This window comes from Podarcis muralis, chromosome 5 (assembly GCF_964188315.1).
Source record: "Podarcis muralis chromosome 5, rPodMur119.hap1.1, whole genome shotgun sequence".
NCBI lineage: Eukaryota > Metazoa > Chordata > Lepidosauria > Squamata > Lacertidae > Podarcis > Podarcis muralis.
Window position 1 is genome coordinate 49477631 of NC_135659.1, and position 20520 is coordinate 49498150.

Below are 20520 nucleotides of genomic sequence, written 5' to 3' on the forward strand. Positions count from 1 at the left end.
GGGTTGTGTGTGGCTATCTCCAAAGTATTGGCTAGTAGATTGCAAGAAACCTTCAAATGGAAGAATTCACAGAAACACAATGTAGTCTCTACCATGGTGCAACAATGGGGCCCTCCGAACTGTGTCACAGTTTACAGATGTTAGGTTGGCAGTGGGAGTCTAGAAGAGGGCATTTCCCATTGTGCCTCTCCCCACTTTTCTTGCTCTGCTTTTGTCAGCAGTTAACTCTGGCTTTCTGGCTGCTCTGGTTTCACTGACAATTGTGGTTTTCTAGTTTGAACCATTTTGTTAATTTGGTAAAAAACGAAAAACTGCATTGTTGCAGCAAGCCCACAAATGACCACCAGACACAAAAGCACCTCAGTTATTTAATAAAAATAGGCACAGACAAGTCCATGGTTATTATGGGCCTTCCCAGGCGCAGGCCGCAGCTTCCCATCATATCAGTTTCTGCAATATGTCATTCAATTCTTGTTTGATTTCTCCTGGGTCAGTTTCTCCACTTCCTTCATGAACCGGAGGCACAGCTCATCTTGCCATGGTAAAGCTATACACTGGACAGCCACAGGGAGTCCCACAGCCCCTTGGATTGCCTGCAGGGACAGAACAAGGCGATAAGGTTTTTTTCCTACCAAATAATGGCTTCTGATGCCCACTACAAAGCAGTTGCTTCCAAACACAACATGGTGACAAACCTTCGCAAAGACCTTGTCCCACATATCATTAAAGTGCCCTCTGAAACTCTTCAGCTCCTCCTCATCCTCCTCTGTCACCGACGTGACAGGCACAACCCCAGCGGGGAAGTCCAAGTAGTTATACAAGATGGTGTAACTGGCTCCCACTGCAGAGACAAAAGGACAGGTTAAAACTTTTAAGTATAGATAAGGGCACCTGGTCAAATCTCTTTGGCACTTCATCTAATCCCCCTACAGCAGAAAGTGCTTTACGATTCACCACTACGAGTCCTACGTGACAGATTCTCCTCCTCCTCCTTTTACTGGTGAGAAGACCAACTGGAGAAATCAAGACTTCTCTCAAGCAATAAAACATGGGCCACTTCATACAGGGACTTCTCCATGCCAGTGACCCTCAATAAGAGACGGCAACGTCTTTCTGGAGACTTCCCATGGGATCAGATTGGCCCATACATAGTAAGGCCCTGACAAATGTTACAGGGGAAGCACCCACTGAACACATGAGGGGTTATAATCAATGCAGCACTAAGCAACCGTTCCATCAGCACAAGGGTTCCTCCTTGTGCAACATAATATTCTCATTCTTTCTCTTCCTCCTTCCCCCAGATCTGTCCTACGTGTTTCCCCAACCCTCCAGAGCATATTTCAGGAAGGTGCATGGAGCAAGAAGGGTGAGAAGTCCCATTGCACCAGTGGTCATCCTCGTGCTAATGCAACAAGTTTGTTGAACACCACCAAAGCTGAATTACACTAGCACTGCCACCATGCAACTGAGACAGGTGTTTGACAAGAACATGGGCCACTACTGCAAACTCTCATCAACACAATTACTCCAGCACACAAGTACACTTGCTCTCACAAAAGGGGCATAGATTCGCAATTATTCTAAAGCCAGAGCTAGCATGGGAAAAACCCTCCCACCCATCCAAGCCCAGCTGCAGCCCTTGTGACAAGTTGCTGTGAACCCATGGGCTTTCAGATGCTGCTGGATTCCAACTCCCATCAGCCCCAATCAGCATGGTCAGGGATAATGGGAGTTGTAGTCCTACATCTGGAGGGGCACAGCTACCCCACCCTGCCTTAAAGCATGCTGCTACACAATGTCTTATTAGCACAGCTGACTTGGCCTGGATCATCTTATTGCATTTTTACATTTATATCTGGAGATGGAGCAACATCAGATGCACTCATAGCAAAGGGCTTGGTAAGGCCACTTCCGCCATAAGAGGAGGTGGTGTTACGGGTTCTCATAACCCCTCCCCGTGTGCAGAGGGTGGGTGGCCAGTGATTGGGGTTTCCCGGCTGTGTCAATGGCCGGGCCAGCCAATCCAGTCAGTCAAGGGGTGTTGCCTGCCCGTTAAAGGCAGGGCGCAGCCGGGAGATCTCTCTCTTTTGGCTTCCAGTGCTGCATCCTGGCAACTATCCAATTGTTTTGACTGCTCCTCAGTCACTGATGTAAGGCCCAGCTGAGCCTTGGGCTACTTTAAAAGAAAGGCAAAGGACAACTGTTCTTGGGTCTGGTGACTATCAAGTTTCAGTCAAGGAGTGGTTAAAGAAAACTGCTTACAACCAAAACTGGAGCAAAGAACCATTTCCCAAGGCTGCATGACAAAAGCCCCTCTTCAGGCATCCTACCTTAGGGTTCAGTCAACAGGTGAGGGAGGACAGCAGCAATGACCAGGTTAGCTATGCTCACCTCTGCCTGGTTGCTGTTCCAGTCACCTGCCATGCATTGGAAGCCAAACTTCAGAAGCAGTGAGCCTCCTGTACTCAGATAGGCTCTCTGCGGTTTTTTAGAAGCTTTGACAAGGCGGCTCTCCACTTTGGAAGTTCACTCTCCAAGCTTCTGGAGGGGGGCAGAGCTAATGGCCTCCCTTGAGTGTTTGCTTAACCACTAATGTAGAATGCTTGAAGACAACCAGAGAGATATTTGCTCTCCATTATGTTTTGTTTGCAATTCCCTACTCAGCAGTGACTTAGAGAAGAAGTACTAATACACTGAATGTATTTCCTATCAGGGTTTTTTATTATTATTGCATTGCTCTCTTGTACATTCAGTTAGAAGTACAGAAGTACCATCAACCTCCTCCTCAGGTTGAGAAGATCTTCTGCCAAGAACATGAATGCCACTACACATCACCCAAGCATATGTGCCTTTTAAGTAGGAATCTATTGCTGCTAAGCCACACTGACTCATAAAAGGTGGTTAGGTTGTGCAACAAGATATACTGTACATCCAGCCCCCAGAGTATTGTCTGGACAATAAAGAGGCTTCTGTAAACACAAAGGTTGACCATTCTTGGCTTAGAGCATCAGAATCCAGTGCAAGTTGCAGTATACATGAAAGTACTCCAACAGTGCCCTCTGGAGACTTCATTTCCCATGCAATGTGGAATTACCTGACAGTCTCCCAGGTAACCCAATCTTAAAAGCAGGACCCAGGACAGGACAAAGCACCACATCTAGATCTAGCCTCCTCCATTCACCAATGAATTCCTGGCAGTATTCCTAAGAGGGGAGAATAGTTTAAACAAAAAACAGCAACAGCAGCAACAGCAACAGGCATACTTCAGCATGAGTGGCTGCCCATGACTGGCAGCAAACAAGAATCTAACCGGAAGAACTAAGCATGGCCCCACCCCCAAAATTCCTGTTAAGTGAATGGCAGGATCCAAGCATCAAATCAAGCATGAGCATAATGACATTCTCTCCAAGGCAGCAGAAATGGGGATGTTGGGGAGAGGAGAGTACCCTGGAGTCGCACAGAGTTTGAAGCAGGAATCAACTGCTTTGGGCTCGCTTGTGATAAAAAGCAGCAATCAAAAGCCTTACTTAAATAAAGTCCCTTTAAAGTTGCATGTTTCTAAAATCCTCTGCAACTGTCACTTCTGCTGCAGCCACATGGAGAGATGACATTTTAAGGGGGGCTTGGAAAGCAGCGGCAATTTCTGATAAGGAATCATCAGCAAGCCATTTTGTTAGTGCCCTTGCAGCTTGAGTCCTCTTCAAGGACACAGTTCAGAACTCTGGAGAGCAGCCAAGACCTGCCATATTGGGGTCAGCCTCCATAGGTCCTCTCCACCCAATTTCTTCTCTACCAGATGTGGCCACAGGAGCAAAATATGCAGTCCCTCTTCTCTGCACATGTTCACATTTGGATGTAAGAACATAGGACGGTGCCTTAGATTAAGTCAAGCATCTGGTCTCACCCAGCAGTGACTCCCTGGGGCGTCAGACGGGTGTTTTCTCTCAGCCCTACCTGCAGAAGTCAGGGATTGAGTGTGTATTCTGTTAGAGCTTTAGAACTTTTAAAGCTCTGGGGTGGACCAAGATGATATAGAGCAATTCAGATGCCAAAGTGACCAAATGAAGTTCATGACTAATAATACACTGCAGTTGTAATTTTCAGTTATCTCCAAGGATGTTCTTTGCATGACAGACACTCCAGTATTGTCTTTTAACACTGATTTCAATGTACAGCATTATTTAAAATGGAAGGAAGATTTTGTATAAAGCTATGTCAGAACTAGACCTCACTTGGGTACATTACTGGGGGAAACAGCTGCAGAAGGCTATGTGAGTAAGCCTAGAAACTTGGCTGGATTTTCATATTACAATCTGAAATAAAACAGATATTGTAATATTTCTTATAGGATGGAAGATTTTGGTCCAAGGCTGACAAAGGTTATAATAGCCTTTCCCATAAACTTCTTGGGACATTTATGGAGCTTGAAATACTCTTAACAACAACAAAAACCCTAAAAGGAAATTACCTCAATTTCCGTGTGAAGTTCCCAAAGCTCTTTCACAGACCTGAAAATTCAAAAAGAAGCTGCAGGTGAATGAGAAATTGGTGAATTCAGCCTTTATGTTCATCGTTTGTACCAAGATGGTGCCTTCCAGGTGTGGCAGACTACAGCTCCCATCAGCATGGCCAAAGGTGATGATGGGGTTGTAATCCACCACATGAGCTAGTCACGGCCTATGCTACAGGCAAAACTACACAATACCCCAACAATATTTGGTTTGCTAAGGTAGCATATATGGGACTGAGGGGGCATTCGTAAGGAAGAAGGGGTGAATGGTGCAAAACCCCATCCATGCTCATGAATCCACCTGCGCCTCCATCAAACTAAGTCACACATCCACAGTCCAGTGACCAGGGTTGCTTCCCATTTTAAAGATTTGCTGAGGAGGAATTAAAAAGTAACCAGGGAGGGTTAAGCACCTTCCTAGGTCCCGCCTCAGTTCCCCCCTAAATGCACCACAAGGGCAGCAGGGAGTAGCGATTCGAAACTGCATTTCACCCCCTTAATATACTACTGTGCATTTTTAAATTTTAAAAATTAAATTTATTATGCTTTTTTTCAAAAGGCAGCCATTGTACATTTTAAATTTTGACTGCATTTTTCCAGAAAAGCTAAAGGAACTACTTTTCAGTAGGCATGTACAGAATTGCACTGCTAAGACTCCTGCACCAGAACTCAGTGAGGCCATATGGAAAGCCAACCCCAATCTGCTTTGATCTATGCTGAAATTTGCAAGCACTGGAAACTAGCCATCACCTGGACCTTCACAGAAGTTACTTAGATCAGGTAGTGTGTGGGGAGGGGGGAGAAATCAGTGAATGCTCCTCCCAGCCATTCCACCCTCAATGACATCTCCTGACTCTTTGCTCCCAGGTTGTGTGGCAGACCAGGTGACCTGCCTGCCACAGCAGGCAGGGAAAGTTGAGAACCAAGTTCAAGGAGGAAACAAGCGGGAATCGTTGCCGTTCTCGTCTTTCCACTGCAGTTGGGGGTTCAAATGGGACACGAACAACATAGCTGCTAGCAATGCTAGCATATGAAAGCTGTGGGCCCACCACACCCCCATCCTGAAGCCTTACCTCTCATTTATGCTTGTCAGCATTTTGGAAATACGAAGACTCTAAGGAAACAAAGAAAGGACTGATAGGCTTTGAGCTGAAAATGCCCATTACATAAACACATTATGCTCAAACAGAAGTGTACCTTCCATTTAGGAGGTATAACATTCTTTTTTATTATTAAGTAAATAAATCATCCTTCACTAGTGGGTCCCAGGGTGGGTTACATGAATTAAAAATGTTAAAAACTGTTTTTTTTATTAAAAAAACCCCCACAGTCACAGGAATAGAGTGGATCCTGAAAGCACACAAAGTCAAAGGTAAAGAAGTGTGTCTTCAGCATTCCATTGCACTGAAATGCAGTGCTAATCAGAACTGTTGCCCATTCACCAGGACTAAAAAAATCCCTTCTCAAAAAGTACCAACAGCCATAGGCTGCCTTCTTCAGCAAATCAAGACAGGAGCTAGAGAAGGGGATCTTACTATTGGCTTGACAATGCAGGCTAGGAGGCTTCGAAACCAATTTGGCAACTTTGCTAGAAGCACCAATTCCTTTGCTTTGGGATCCGCAGACTCCCCTTTGCTGAAAGGCAACCAAGACAATTAGGTTACACAACCCTGAGTGAATTTTATGTTATCCAAACCTTCAGCCATTTCAGCTCCATAGAACCATCAGCCATGGCTACTGATGTTCAGAACGGAACACTGATCGCTTAACAAAAAGATCCCTTCTTGTCTGCCACGCAGAGGCATTCACTGTAGGTTATATGTTGCATATAGAGTATGTGACCATTCCAAAATGTTTTCAGTGGTCCTTAGTGTTTTTGTTTTACAGTGGTACCTCTGTTTTTGAATGTAATCTGTTCCAGAAGATCGTTCGGCTTCCAAAACATTCAAAAACTGAGGCACAAAGGGCCGTCTGCAATTTCCATTGAGAAAATTGAAAAACACGTAGCAGAAGCTGTTTGACTTCCAAGGTGCATTCGAAAACGGAAGCCATGACTTCTGGGTTTCCGGCATTCGAAAACCGAAATGTTCGGCTTCCGAGGCGCTTGAAAACTGAGGTACCACTGTATTTCTGATCACACTGTTCTGCTGCCCTCCTGTTTGCCATCCTGACTCTTGGGAGAGAAAGGACAGAATAGAAATTAAAATGCTGCACAATAACATAAAAAAAAATACTTTTATTTGCATCAGGTAAAAATCCTGATGGTTTCCTTTTTTTTTCTTTTTTTACTATGTTTTGCTATGTTTTATATATACTGTAAGCTGACCAGAGTGGCTGGGAAAACATATCCAGATGGGCTGGGTATAAATATTATTATTATTATTATTTATTATTATTATTATTATTATTCCCCTTGTCCACCATGCAGCAGAAACAACTCTGAAACACAGCAAGATAAAGAGAACAGAAAGGAAAGAAGAAGCAGTGACCTCACCAAGAAAGGTATGAGCGAGATGCTTAGCTAAGTAACCAATGTGAAAAATGGAGGCAGGATCTTGCTGATGAGTACACGATGGTGAAAGCCTTTGCACCCAAAGTAAGGTAAGTAACCAATCTTCTTCTTCTTCTTCTTGGGGTTTAATGGTGTGGGTGCATATACACATGCCAGCATTTATACATACAGGAATACTTACAAGCCTTCTAAAAAAGTGGCACCGCCATCAGCAAACAAGCCCTTGGCAGAAATGCTACACATGAAATCATCTGTGCGGCAGGGCTTAAAGGGGACCAGCTAGAAAAGGAAAGCGAGAGTGCAGGATGAGAATCTTTCTCTCTGTAATGCCATACAAAGGTAAACTTCTGACTTGCAAAAAAATAAATAAATCACTCATTCATTCTTCATGGAAAGCATTTTGCAAGAACAGCAGCCAACCTTCCTGGCAGTGACAACTACAGCAAGATCCAGAGAAGGAGGCAGATGTTGTTTCTTTCAAACAACCCTCAACTGAAGCTATTTCTTGCTACCCAGATTCTGGCATTCTAGAGAAATTGGAGAAGTTTCAAAATTTTCTCCCCAAATCATGTGGTGAAAAGAAAAGAAGTAAAATATCCATCCCCACTTAAATGAAAGATTTCTATATGCGGCTATGCTTGAGGTTAGAGCAGTGAGGAATACCGAGTCTAAAGCCAGACACAAATAATCATCATGTATCATCCATGTTCAGGTCTAGGATCAGCAGATAAGCTTAAGAAAATGGGAGGCATTAAAGTTAGCAGCAAGTCACAACCTCACCTTATCATGGCATACTGGTCATTCTGAGTTCTCATTCTTTAAGATATAAAGCACCACAAAAAAAGGAAAAAGGAAAGACATTTAAGGACATTTTTCTTCTTCATTAAAATATGACTGACTTTCTACTCCTTTCCTTTCTACTTCTTAGCCACCCCATCTTCTCTTGCCCAGGACATCAATGGAATTATAGGTGGTGTTGGTGGGGAGGTGGGTGTTTGTGGGTGTGGAGACAGGTACATACCGTGTGGCCAGCCTTTTCCAGAAGTTGCTTGGTTTCTAGTACAGCCCGTCTCATGGAAGGGCTTGGCATAGTGAAGGAATCTGTGACATAGTAACCTATCCGGAGGGGCTGAGAACTGGAGTACACCTAGATAAAATGAGCACAAGGTTAAGAAAACAGTTTGGAAATCAAAACATAACATCATCATTTTGGAGTCTTTAAAGACAGATGCACTAGATCAGGCTTTTAAGTGTCGACATCTTATCCTCCAAAGAATCCTTGGGGCTGTAGTTCGCCAGCCACTAAACTACAATTCCCAGCACCCTTAAACTACAGTTCCCAGGATTCTTGGGGATGGGGTTGTGCTTCAAATCTATGGTCTGAATGCAGCCCCATTCTCTACTAGTCAATGATATTTCTCAGAATAATCCCATATCCATGCCAAGAGAAAGCATCTTGAAAATCTGAATTCCCAGTGTACCTTAAGCAATGATTGCACTACATCTGCACAAGTCTACTTTTCACAATAGGTGATGTGCCATTTTCTACCCGTTTCTGTAGGGAGGAATGTATCTAAAGAACACCGTTATGCAGTTTATCATGTAAGTAGGACCCTTCAATTTCCCTCACAAGCTTGTGGGAATAGGATGAGGACTAGGGAGGCTTCCGGTCTGATCCAGAAGGATTTACATGTTGTTCTTAACCTCTTTCACCCCACAATACCCTTGCCCTCAGCACAGACAGTCAGGAATACAGGTCCAATGTTCACAGACACCCCACCTCCAGACTAGAATAGACTAATAAACTGCACAATCTGGGATGGCAGCAGAACTTAAAATATGAGCCAGAGCTGCCTGCTAGATCATACTTTAAAGTGCAAATGCTGTGTGAGGTACTAATATGGAACGCATGCTCCGAGTGTATGAAGAGAGCCTGTTGCATCTCATCACAGCACACTCCAGCACACCTGGGATTAGGGTGAAGGTTTCTAGGGCAGAGGATACAACATTCCCCATAGAAATGAGCACCAGAACCTCCATTTTGTGAAGCTCAAGGTTTGCACTGCAAGGAAAGCACTCTTATTCCTCTCGGACCTTAGTCACCACAGTTCTTTCAAGGTACAAAAGGGGTCCATGCCAACTAGCCTTGTCTCCTCCCCATGTTCAGCCTAGACATCTGCAGAGAGGCAGCCCTCATGCATATATAAGCTGTGCCCATGAAGGATCACTCCCTGCAAATGTTTGTGCTGTACACACAGATCCCAGGTTTGGGGCTAGTCATAGAATCATAGCCAGATTGTGTGTCTGTCAGCAGTGACTACTGTATGTTAAACTCTTGAGCATCAGTACATAAGGTGTTGTTTTTTTAATCCCACATATTGGAAGTGGCCCAAAAGGAAGGGCAGAGCAATGTTACTGCTTTCACCATGCATCTGATTATCATAAAAAGGAGGGTGCCTTTTCCTTCAGCCCTCTCACCTGCTCATTGAAGGGGAGGGGAGGCACTGTAGGATCCAGCCGGAACATTTCATTGCACAAGAGAGCTCTTAAGCAGAGAGCTAAGCTGTCAACATCTTTCGCCATTGGCCCTATGCCCGCAGTCACTGGAATAAAAAATAAAAGAGAACAACAAGTCTTGACAACAGGATCGTCTTTCAAAACAGGGAAAACACTTCTGGGAGCAAAGCATCATGGGGATCAGAGCAGCTCTTTTCACCACAGAAAGCAAGTAAGAAGAAATCAAATTGCCCTGCTGTCTAACACCCCTTTAGAATCTCTTCACCATTCAATAAACAATGAAAACTGAAGCCTTTAAAAATAACCTGTGATATCTGAAAAGCAAATTAAATACTACTGTAAAGGGACTTATGGAAGAAGCTGGTCAGTTATTTATTACAGGAAGGGTGTGGGCTACATGCAGACCTCAACACAGAGACCTTTCTTGCTAAAATTTCCACATCTGCTGCCACTCAGAAACCTCTTCAATTTTTAAAAAGCTTCTGGTCCTCATGACTGAAGATTTCTACTTCAACGTGACAGCAAAATATCAACACACATCCCTAACAGCATGTTTTTAGAACTCATTTTGCAATTTTTAAAAGGATGACAAGGTAGAGTGTTGTTGTTTTTTAGAAAAAGTGTATAAAGTTGGGTTAACCCATTACCATGTAAGAATTCAAAGCTACCACATTTTTGCCACTTGACATCTCACTCTTTCCAAGCAAAAGATAATCACCAACCTGATTTCTGCCCACGAATACTTGGTATAACTCCTTTTTTGCTGTGAAAAGATCACCAGAGAAGATGTTTCAGCACAGCTTTCAGGGTTGCTGGTTTCCAACACCTAAGTTTCCACAGTGTTCTAACAGGGAACCTATTCCCAGACCCCAGCAGAGATGCTGCTTCTCACCCCTTTGAGGGTTCTCTCCACTGAAGAAGGGATAAATCTTAGCCAGCAATCTAGCGCATCCCATTAAAGGAAAATCTCAAAAGGCCTTTTGTCCAAGCAGGGGAAAGTTGAGAGACTGGCAGAGTAAATCCCATTAAGTTCAATGCAACTTGCTCACAGATAAGAGAGCATAGGATTGCTGCCCATTTCGAACGTGCACATCAGTAAAAAAAAAAAGAAGAAGAAGAAAGAAAGAATTAACTCCCCAACAAGTTTAGTGCCTGTGCAAGAACTTAAATTTGTAGCTTTCTGCTCCAAGGGTTAACAGCTTGCCTGATTCTTGGGAGTCTTTTGCCTTTATGTGTACAATGAACCTAGACCCTGTGAAGAACAGCCCCTACCAGCCCCCAAGAAAGGCTTTAGTCTATATATATATATATATATAAAGCTTAAATGCTGTCTTTTAAGGCTGCAAACTTGCACTGTACCTAATTCGGCCACCTGTGGTTTTGAATCCACAAATTCCACAGAAAGCAGCCGGGATACGAATGCTGCCTCCTATGTCTGTACCAAAGCCCAGGATGGATCCTCCACTTTTAATAAGAGCACCTTCGCCTCCTGAAGAACCACCTGGACTTTTGGAATGATCCAGAGGATGGAGCGTCTGGCCAAAGATCAGGTTGCTGCAGTCATAGCTAAAAACACAAGAGAAGGCAGTCAGGTGGTTAAGCCACAGCTAAGTCAAATATTCCTTGCCGCCCCCTACCCCAGACAGGATCCGTGCCATGGCTGCAGCTCCCTTGCCCAACCCCCTATATAAATATATTTATTTACTTATTTCATAACACTTATGCACCACTTGATTGGATTAAACCCTCCAAGCGGTTTACAAAAAAAAAAGGATAAACTCATCCATAAGATGAATCAATAACAATCTAAGACTTTCAAAAAGTAAAATAGCAATAGACTAAAAACAGATTAAAACTTGCATCAACTTTCTAAACATCCAGGTAGGCTTGCCTAAACAAAAATGCTTTTCGCAGGCACCAAAAAGTGTACAGTGAAGGTGCCTGATTCATATCAATAGGCAGGGAGTTCCAAAGTGTACAGTAGGTGCCGCCACACTAAAAAGTGAGGAAGACCAGGCCAGAAGGTACACATACCATCAGCTCCTGATAGAACCAGCAATGGCCTGAGAGGCTTGTCAGGGCACCTGATTCCCACCTTCCCTGGGGCTGCTGAAGACCTGTGTGCACTGAGGGAAGGCAGAACTGAGGAAGACCAGGCCACGGAGCACACATACCACTGACTCGGGTGGCTCAAGAGGACTCCGCCACTGTACTTTTTATATAATGTAGTAGTTTTAGTGTTTTAAAATTGTAACCCACCTCAGGTGCCTTGGCAGAAAGGCAGAATTAAAATCCAGTGCATAAAATAAACAAAGCCTGTCATTATGTTCCAGTCTCAGATATTACCCTGCCCTTTAATCACAAGAATTCATGAGGCACCTAACAAAATATGAGTCAGAACAAACCCTTTTAAACACCAACAAAATGAAACAATCAGGAATTGTCTAATGAAGCATGATGCAAGTTACCAATCCTCTCATTACCACAGAGCTGACCATCACAACAATGATGGGTTGAGAGAGAAGGTGGGGTCATTTACCACTTGACAAGCAGGAAGCAACTATTCCAGAGCTATTCAGAGGCTGATTTCAAGAGAAAACAAAGCTATAGAGAGCTCTGGAAAAGTCTTGTTGCCTAGCTAACAAAACCACTTGCCACACTCCACTGCAATCACAACAATGCCCAACAGTTTAAATGCTTAACAAACAAAAAAAACCCCACATTTGTGATTGTTTCTAGAAGGCCCATTTTAAACCCTATGGGTGCAGTTTTGCAGCATTCAGTTCATAACTTCTGTCTGACAGCATTTGTTTCATCTTCTATTTATCTGCAGAAAAGTGCTTTCACACATCACATAGTCATCCCAGGCTTCTGATGCCTGAAAACACCTATTGAGTTTAAAGAATCAGAGTAATCTAGCCCAACCTCTTGCCAATGCACAATATCTATAGACTGGAGTTATTGATATTAGAATTCCTGACACTCACAGTATTGTGAGCATGCAAAGTAAGAAGTTCCCTCTGATATATGCACCACTCAGAGAGGCCAGCAGGCAAATGAGGAGAGTTTAAATTCCCTCTTTCGCTTACTCTTCTTCCTAGAATAACAGGCCCGAGCAAATAAACTGAACGAAAGCTACTCTCTGGCAAAAGGAACAGAAACAAGTGTAGTTTATTGTTCCTTAATGGAGGCTCAATTAACTTAAATAAAAATAAAACTTCATTAAAGCATAGAATCAGAGTTGGGAAGTATCTCAAAGGTCATCTAGCTGCCCCCACCTGCCCCTTGCTGATCAAGGAAAACCATTGCTACCTGGTTTTTTAAGCAGTCTAGGTGACCACCTAAGGAAGGCAAGCCCACCCCCTTTCTGAGGCCATCTGTTCCACGGATGAATAGCTCATACCATCAGGAAGTCCTTTCCAATGTTCAGCCAAAATCCTCTTTCATTTAATTTGAACCTGTTAGCTATGGATCAACAGATAAGAAAAACTTTGCTCTACCATCTAAAGTATGTGACTTCAAACATTTGGCTGTCATGATGCCCCTGAATTATCTCTTCTACAGGTGAACCATATTCAACTCCTTTCCTCATAGTATTTGTTATTTGTGTAAATGCCCACACAGAAATATAGCAAAGGGGGCGTTATAGGATTTACCTCAATAAAGACTGGGGAACATTGGTTTTTACAAATGGAATTGCTCCTTGATGTTTCAGCACCTGAATGACAACTGCATCTGTTGCTGCAGGCAGGTTGAGATGCTTCACCAGGCCCAATGTGGAGTCATGGCCCTGGGGTTGGGGTGGGGAAGAGAACAGAGTTAAGATATCTGGTTCCTACCCCAGATCCTTCAGATATCAAACAGTAATGCTGCCTGCAATATAAGTCACAATGCTCTTTCACATATGAATTGGCTAGTAATATTCCTGATGATGGAGAGTTTTATCCATGGAGAAATTTGAAGCGAGTATCAGTTGTATCCAACATGGCTACGTTCATGTCAACATGTACACTAGAAGGCTAACAGGTCAGTCCCACTGCCACTGTTCAGTAGGGTTTCCCCCCACCCCCCCACAGGATTCTAGCACAGCAATTGGTTTTGTAAAGGAATTGACCCAGCAAAAGATAATGCCCCACTATGTGCAGGAGGGCATTCGCAACCAAACACATATCTCCTACTACAATGCAACTTGAAAGAGGATCTTCTGCATGTGATGAGGCTGGATACGAAAGCACATACAAAAGCAATTAGAAGACTGATCATCACATCAAATTATGGAAGCTCCACTATGCAACTGCCATGTCACACTGAAAAACTGCCCCCAAATTAGGAACAGCACATCATTCTGAATGAATCAGACCCCAAGGAATGGGATCCAAGTAGGGTTGTCATACATCCGGAATTTCCTGGACATACCCAAAATACTGCAGTCAGAAGCAGCGTCCAGGCAGAAATCGGCAGAAATGTCCAGGAAAATCCAGACGTATGGCGACCCATTATTTGTGCCGCTTTTCCTTAAAAATAGCTTTTAAAGGTCAACAACTTTGGCCAAAAAGAACAACTTTTGTGCCCTGATTTTCACTTTCTGAAATATGGCAACCTTGGATCCAAGTCTCATTTCTGCAAAAAGTATAGATGTCATGCTACAATGCCAATCCCACCCTGCCCCTCAGATTCTGCTAAATAAGAAGTTTGCCTCAGCAATTTTTCTAAGACATGGTTTCTTTACAAATTTACTGGTTTGACACATTGTTGCCCATGGCCAAGATTGGTGGTACCTTGCAGTCAATGGAGTCCTTGATGCTGATGGGAATGCCATAGAGCAAACCCTTCTTCCCCTGACTTTTCACGTGCAGAAGCTGAGACTCACAATCTTCCAGATAATCGGTCACACAGTTGACATCTCTAGTCACTTTCAAGGCCTGTGAAAAGCAGGAAAAGGCAATCAGTTCAACCCACCTTCTAAGGCTGTCTGTTCTACAGCTTAGTACCTCATATAATCAGGACATACTTCCCAATAGTTAAGTCAAAATCCCCTTTTATGTACTTGGGAGTTTGGGTTCTACCCACTGGAATAATAGAAATAAAGTTTCTCCAGCCCAGAGTGGCTGGGGAAATCCAGCCAGATGGGTGGGGTAGAAATTTTTTATTATTATTATTATTATTATTATTATTATTTCTCCACCATCTATGCAACTTATCAAGTTTAATAAAATGAAATAATGTGTTTGTGTGAGGGAGAGGGGCTATTGTTTTGTTTTATTATGTATTTTATGCTTTCATTTTGTATTTTGATGTTGTGAACTGCCCTGCTATCTTTGGATGAAGGGCAGTACCCAAATTTAATTAATAAATAAAAATATTTTAAGACCGCTGTCATATTGCCTCTTAACCATCTATTCTCCTGGCTAAACATAGCAAACTCTTTCAACTTTTCCTCATAGGATTGGATCAACAGGCAGTGGCGTAGCGTGGGGGGTGCAGGGGGGGCCAGCCGCAACGGGTGCAACATCTGGGGGTTAGGGTTAGGGGGCGCAAATCCACGGGTTAGGGGGTGCAAATTACTTGCCTTGCCCCGGGTGCTGACAACCCACGCTACGCCACTGTCAACAGGCCCCTCACTATCCTTGTCCTCCTCCTCTGGACTCTTTCCAATGAAAGTTACATTTCAAACCAATTGGTTCAGGGTTGGAATGCAAGGGAAATCCATGTTGGCACCCTGAGCTGCAGACTGAAGTTCAGGCAAAGGATTTACAGTCTGCTATGTAGCATTTATTTGCTTGAGTGACAAAACCACTTCCGTTCCCGCTGTAGTACTAAGTCCCCAGTGGCACACAGGGAACAAATTATGTGCAAAACATTTTGAACAATATTGGTGCTATATGAACAACAACAACATAGATGCCCAACACAAAAACCTTCAAGTATTCAACATTTGCAAAGCACCTAAAATTTTCTAAGCACTGTACAGGTATTATAATATACATTATACAGTGAGTTTGCAGGCAGGGTCTCATAGCCAAGATACAAGAAGTGGGCAGGGAAAGAAACTGGGGCAAATAAACAAATCCAGAAAATTGGAGCAGAGTGATTTTTCAGGCAGGGAGCAGGAACACAAGCTCCTAGCAGCTGTCAATAGACGGGGTCAGTTCCCTTTCACCCTGGATTACCTTGAACAAAGGGCAGTTTACCAGCCAAAACTTCACTCTGTCCATCACATTCCCTTCCCCACTCATTTCCCATTGCTTTTGGTGGAATGTCAGCCACACCTCACCTGATCCATGTAGGCATAGAGGACATTCTCAGGTGAGAGTGATCCATCCCTCAGTTTCCCACAGAGTTCAGGAAGAGCCAAAGACAAGATGGTTTCTGGTTTGTGACCTGGATTCTGAAGGAGAAATAGTAATAATAATAAAAAGTAAAAAAAAATATCAAGTCCAGTGTTGTTTTTTTCATGGGGTACGCATACCCCTAAACATTTTGTGAATCTAAGTTTGGCCTTATTGAGGGGCAGTACTTCAATATGAGTAGGAAAATGAGAGTACCCCTAAACACTGATCGAGTCCAATATATATATATATATATATATATATATATATATATATATATATGGCAATCAAACTACATTGCTGACTCACACCAACTGCTTCTATACTCCCACAACATAAAAGCAAGTACTTGTGTTACAACAGAGCAAGAGGAGGGAGGCTGCTAAAACTATTTTTGTTGCACAACCTAACGCAATCCTCTGGAAAGAGTACTTGACTGGATCTGAAGATACTGATCAAAAAACCTGCTTTCAGCAATTCTCAGACACAATTACTCATTGGCTGGTAACATGGGAGCAGCCTCCTTTGCAAGACTGATTCAGGCTTGACTGCATCCATTGCTTGGATAATAGAAGTGGTACAACTGACAGTGTTAAAGGCCTTCCAACCAGTGGTGGAGCTACCTGCTCCGGCACTGGGAATGGCATACATCCGGGGGCGTGGCTGGTGTGCGTCCCAGGGGCCGTGGTGCGTGTCCCAGGGGGTGTGGTGCACATCCCGGGGGCGTGGCTCACCACCCGTGGGGGTGTGGCATGCATCGGGGGGGGGTGCACATTGAGCGGCATGCGTCCCAGGGCATGCGCGGCGACCATGGGCGTCCCAGGGCGTATGTGGCGAGCACCAAGCATCCCGGGGGGCAGGGGCAGTTGCGATGGCACCCAGGGCGGCCTGCTCCCCCCACCCCCACCTTCGCCCACCAGTGCTTCCAACACTCCATCACATTAAGATTAACAGCCAGTGGAGCACTTGATGACATGGCCTGATGAATTCCTCTCTTTCTCAGATCTTGATTGCATGGAGACTGGACTTGTTGTGGCCACATTGTTTCTTCACTGTTTCTTCCATTGCGCTCTGGGACAGGCAGGTGGCTTGCATTTCAGGGTCTTGTACTGTCCTAACCACGCTTAGTGAGGGAGTCACACTCACTCCAAGGCCACTTGTTGAGTGGAACAGTGGTTGGGGTGGCCCACACTTCCTCCCCACTCTCCCCGCCCCACAACTGAGCACTTATGGTTGAATTTGCAACCATATGTTTAACACGCGTAAGATGTGATTGTGCTGTACCTCTGAAAGTACACTGGGAACTTTCCAGTTCTTCAACCTAAGCTTTCTTGAGCTTGAAATCTACAACATACTTAAAAAATCATCATCATCAGCGTTGTGTAATGGTTGGAGTAGGACCATGGAGACTAAATTTCAAATCTCAATTCACTCAGGAAGCTCACTGAGCAAGTCACTTTCTCTCAATCTATTTTGAACTGTTAATTAAATAAATCCAAGCCTTTGATTGGATTGTGACACCTCAGTCACCAGCCCAGCCCTACTCACATAAGTTTAGCAAGCAAAACTTTCTTCACCATCATTCTACCACATTTCAGTGCTTGGCTGTTCTTAATACCACAAACCATGGTAAAGGACCCCTGGACCGTAAAATCCAGTCAAAGGTTACTATGGGGTGCGGCGCTCATCTTGCTTCAGCTGAGGGAGCCAGCGTTTGTCCACATACAGCTTTCCAGGTCATGTGGCCAGCATGACTAAACCGCTTCTGGTGCAATGGGACACCGTGAGGAGTGCCAGAGTGCACGGAAACGCTGTTTACCTTCTTGCCACAGCGGGACCTATTTATCTACTTGCACTGGCGTGCTTTCGAACTGCTAGGTTGGCAGGAGCTGGGACAGAGCAACAGGAACTCACCCCATTGTGCGGATTTCAACCGCCAACCTTCCGATCGGCAAGCCAAAGAGGCTCAGTGGTTTAGACCACAGCCCCACCCGCTCCCACCACAAAAAACCATGGCAGCAGAGGCAAATACAGTGGTACCTCGGGTTATGTACTTAATTCGTTCCAGAGGTCTGTTCTTAACCTGAAACTGTTCTTAACCTGAAGCACCACTTTAGCTAATGGCGCCTCCTGCTGCTGCCGCGCCGCCAGAGCACGATTTCTGTTCTCATCCTGAAGCAAAGTTCTTAACCTGAAACACCTGAAACACTATTTCTGGGTTAGCGAAGCCTATAACCTGAAGCGTATGTAACCTGAAGCGTATGTAACCCGAGGTACCACTGTAGATTTCTGCAGGCACAAGCTTTTGTAGACTAAAGTTCACACTTAACATGCTTGTGTCTGGAAGTTGCCACAAAGTACATGGTAATGAGTCAAGATCAATCTAGTGGGACGTACTTCTGCCCACAAATGCTGTTGCACAGAACAGAGTCCATACAGCTTCTCTCTCTGCCACAGCACTGTGAAAAGGCACAGCTCCCTTTTAGGAACCCTTAAAGCACGGGCAAGCAGAATCAATCTGGGGGCCGCCATCCCCTTCTGGGGGCCACGTACCAGTGGTGCACAGATTCAGAAGTTAAAGTGAGCAGAGCAATGCATGTAAAAATTGCTTTCATACAGCAGGCTAGTTTCAGCGCGCAACACACAGACACACCCCTTCTCCATCTTCCATCCAGGAAAAGTAATTGAATATCAGAGTCCAAGGACACCTTGCAACGGAGGAAGGAGAAAATCGCGCACACAAACACTCAATGAGATGCTGAAATAGGGCCAGAAGAGGGAGCGGCTGGGAAGAAGGAGGCTTGGTGTGTGCATTCACACACACACTGAGGACAGAGGCTTCTCACCACAGCCTTAAAGTTACAGGAGGAACCTTCGACGTTAGGGCTGCAGCTGGCTTTGCCCCGTGACCCTCCAGGGAGACAAAGCCAGCCGGTCTTTGCGCTTCGGGGGTTTTCCGACGACCCTTGCTCGGTGCCTCCAGCTGTCCCGTCCCCCCCCCCCCCGGCAGGAATCAGGTGCGCTCCGCGAGTAGCCGCTTCCAGCCCGACGCCACCTACCTGCTCTTTGAACTTTCGGGCAGCTTTTAGCATTCGCTCTAGCGCGCGCTCTCGCCTTTCTTTCGCCTCTTCCACCTTCCTCTGGACTTTCCTCCTCCGCCGCCATCTCAGCAGGAGCACCGTCGCCGCCGAGCAGCACAAGAGAGCAGAGACGAGACTGACGCTCATCCTCTTCAGCGTCCCGCGCGGCTACTGCTTCGTCCGCTACCTCCGCAGCCAGCTGACAGCTCCGGAAGGCGCGGCCTCCGCAAAGGGCGGAAACTGGATTCAGGGGCTTGGACTCCCACACGGATTTCTCCAAACGCGGCGCCCCGGAAACGCATTCTATTTTCATGCCTTCCTCCTACCCGCACCGTCAAAATCCGGGTTTCCCGGATATACAGTGCTGCTGCCCGAGAACCCCCACTTGCGATTTAGAAAGGGACAAGTTTCTGGTCCGTAACGCGGCGGAGGATGGGAAGCTCTGGTGGCTGAGCGAGGGTTGCCACACGCCAAAGAGGACGGGGCTCCTGCGCCTTTAATAGTTGGGAAGAAGGAGGGATGTCAGCCGGTGTAACTCGCGTGACAAGCCCCAGAAGCTGATTTTCTTCCTTCTACATTAAAGGTGCAGCAACCCCGGCCCCTTCTCCTCCCCTGGTCATGAGAATGAGCGTAGTCTTTTGCTCATCTAACTTTCCCCAGCTATGTAGACGTCCTATGCATCCTAGAGGTAAGGTCTACGACAGGGGTCAGCAAACTTTCAGCAGGGGGCCGGTCCACTATCCCTCAAACCTTGTGGGGGGGGGGGGGCAGGACTATATTTTTTTTGGGGGGGGGGGATGAACGAATTCCTATGCCCGACAAATAATCCAGAGATGCATTTTAAATAAAAGCACACATTCTACTCATGTAAAAACAGCAGGCCCTGCAAATAACCCAGAGATGCATTTTAAATAAAAGGACACATTGTACTCATGTAAAAACACGCTGATTTCAGGACCGTCTGTGGGCCGGATTGAGAAGGCCATTGGGCTGGATCCAGCCCCCAGGCCTTAGTTTGCCTACCCATGATCTACGATGTACAGTGGAGAAGTGAACTTCACAGGTGTGTATAGCAGTGGTTCCTGATCAGCCAAGTACTGTGGACCCCATTTTTCAAAAGCCAAGCCATGGACTTTGAAAAAATATATATTTCTTTTTTAAAAAATATTTTTTATTATTTTTAGCATACAAAATTTATTAAGACATACCACACAAATTATTATACATATGTCCTTGTTTGGACTTCCTTCAGCATCTCTGATAGCCTTCCGTCTTGATTATTTCTCCTGCAATTCTTAACTTAATATTGCCTTTACCTTTTCTAACAAATCATTTCCCCCTTTCCATTTTTACAATATTTCTTAAGTTACTCCTCACAGAACTTCTTGTAGTCCTACAAACGTAATCTGATCATCACAAATACTTTTCAAATACTCAGTAAATTTAGTCCAGTCTTCGGTAAACCTCTGGTCCCGCCGGTCTCGGATCCTTCCTGTTAGTTTGTCTAATTCAGTGTTTCCCAACCTTTTTTGGGCAAAGGCACACTTGTTTCATGAAAAAAATCTCGAGGCA

General features: G+C 44.8%; 1 protein-coding gene across 1 annotated transcript; it reads right to left on the reverse strand.

Moving 5' to 3' along the window:
* Window positions 1–354: 354 nt before the first annotated feature.
* LOC114599055 (fatty-acid amide hydrolase 1-like) lies at window positions 355–19261 on the reverse strand. The gene is made up of 15 exons (XM_077928769.1): window positions 18928–19261; window positions 15814–15927; window positions 14318–14461; window positions 13196–13329; window positions 10899–11105; window positions 10262–10302; window positions 9501–9625; window positions 8044–8169; window positions 7204–7301; window positions 6046–6145; window positions 5584–5624; window positions 4469–4508; window positions 3095–3203; window positions 696–841; window positions 355–593 (listed from the first exon to the last, which is right to left on the reverse strand). The coding sequence occupies exons 1-15, from the start codon at window positions 19093–19095 to the stop codon at window positions 465–467; spliced, it is 1722 nt and encodes a 573-aa protein (XP_077784895.1). The 5' UTR covers window positions 19096–19261; the 3' UTR covers window positions 355–464.
* Window positions 19262–20520: the final 1259 nt, after the last annotated feature.

Coding starts and splice junctions, on each gene's coding strand:
- LOC114599055 (XM_077928769.1), bottom strand. CDS start 19,095: ATGAGCGTCAGTCTCGTCTCTGCTCTCTTGTGCTGCTCGGCGGCGACG. Junction 9,626..10,261: donor TATTCGTGGGCAGAAATCAG/GTTGGTGATTAT, acceptor TTTTTATTCCAG/TGACTGCGGGCATAGGGCCA. Junction 842..3,094: donor GTTACCTGGGAGACTGTCAG/GTAATTCCACAT, acceptor TTGTCTCTGCAG/TGGGAGCCAGTTACACCATC.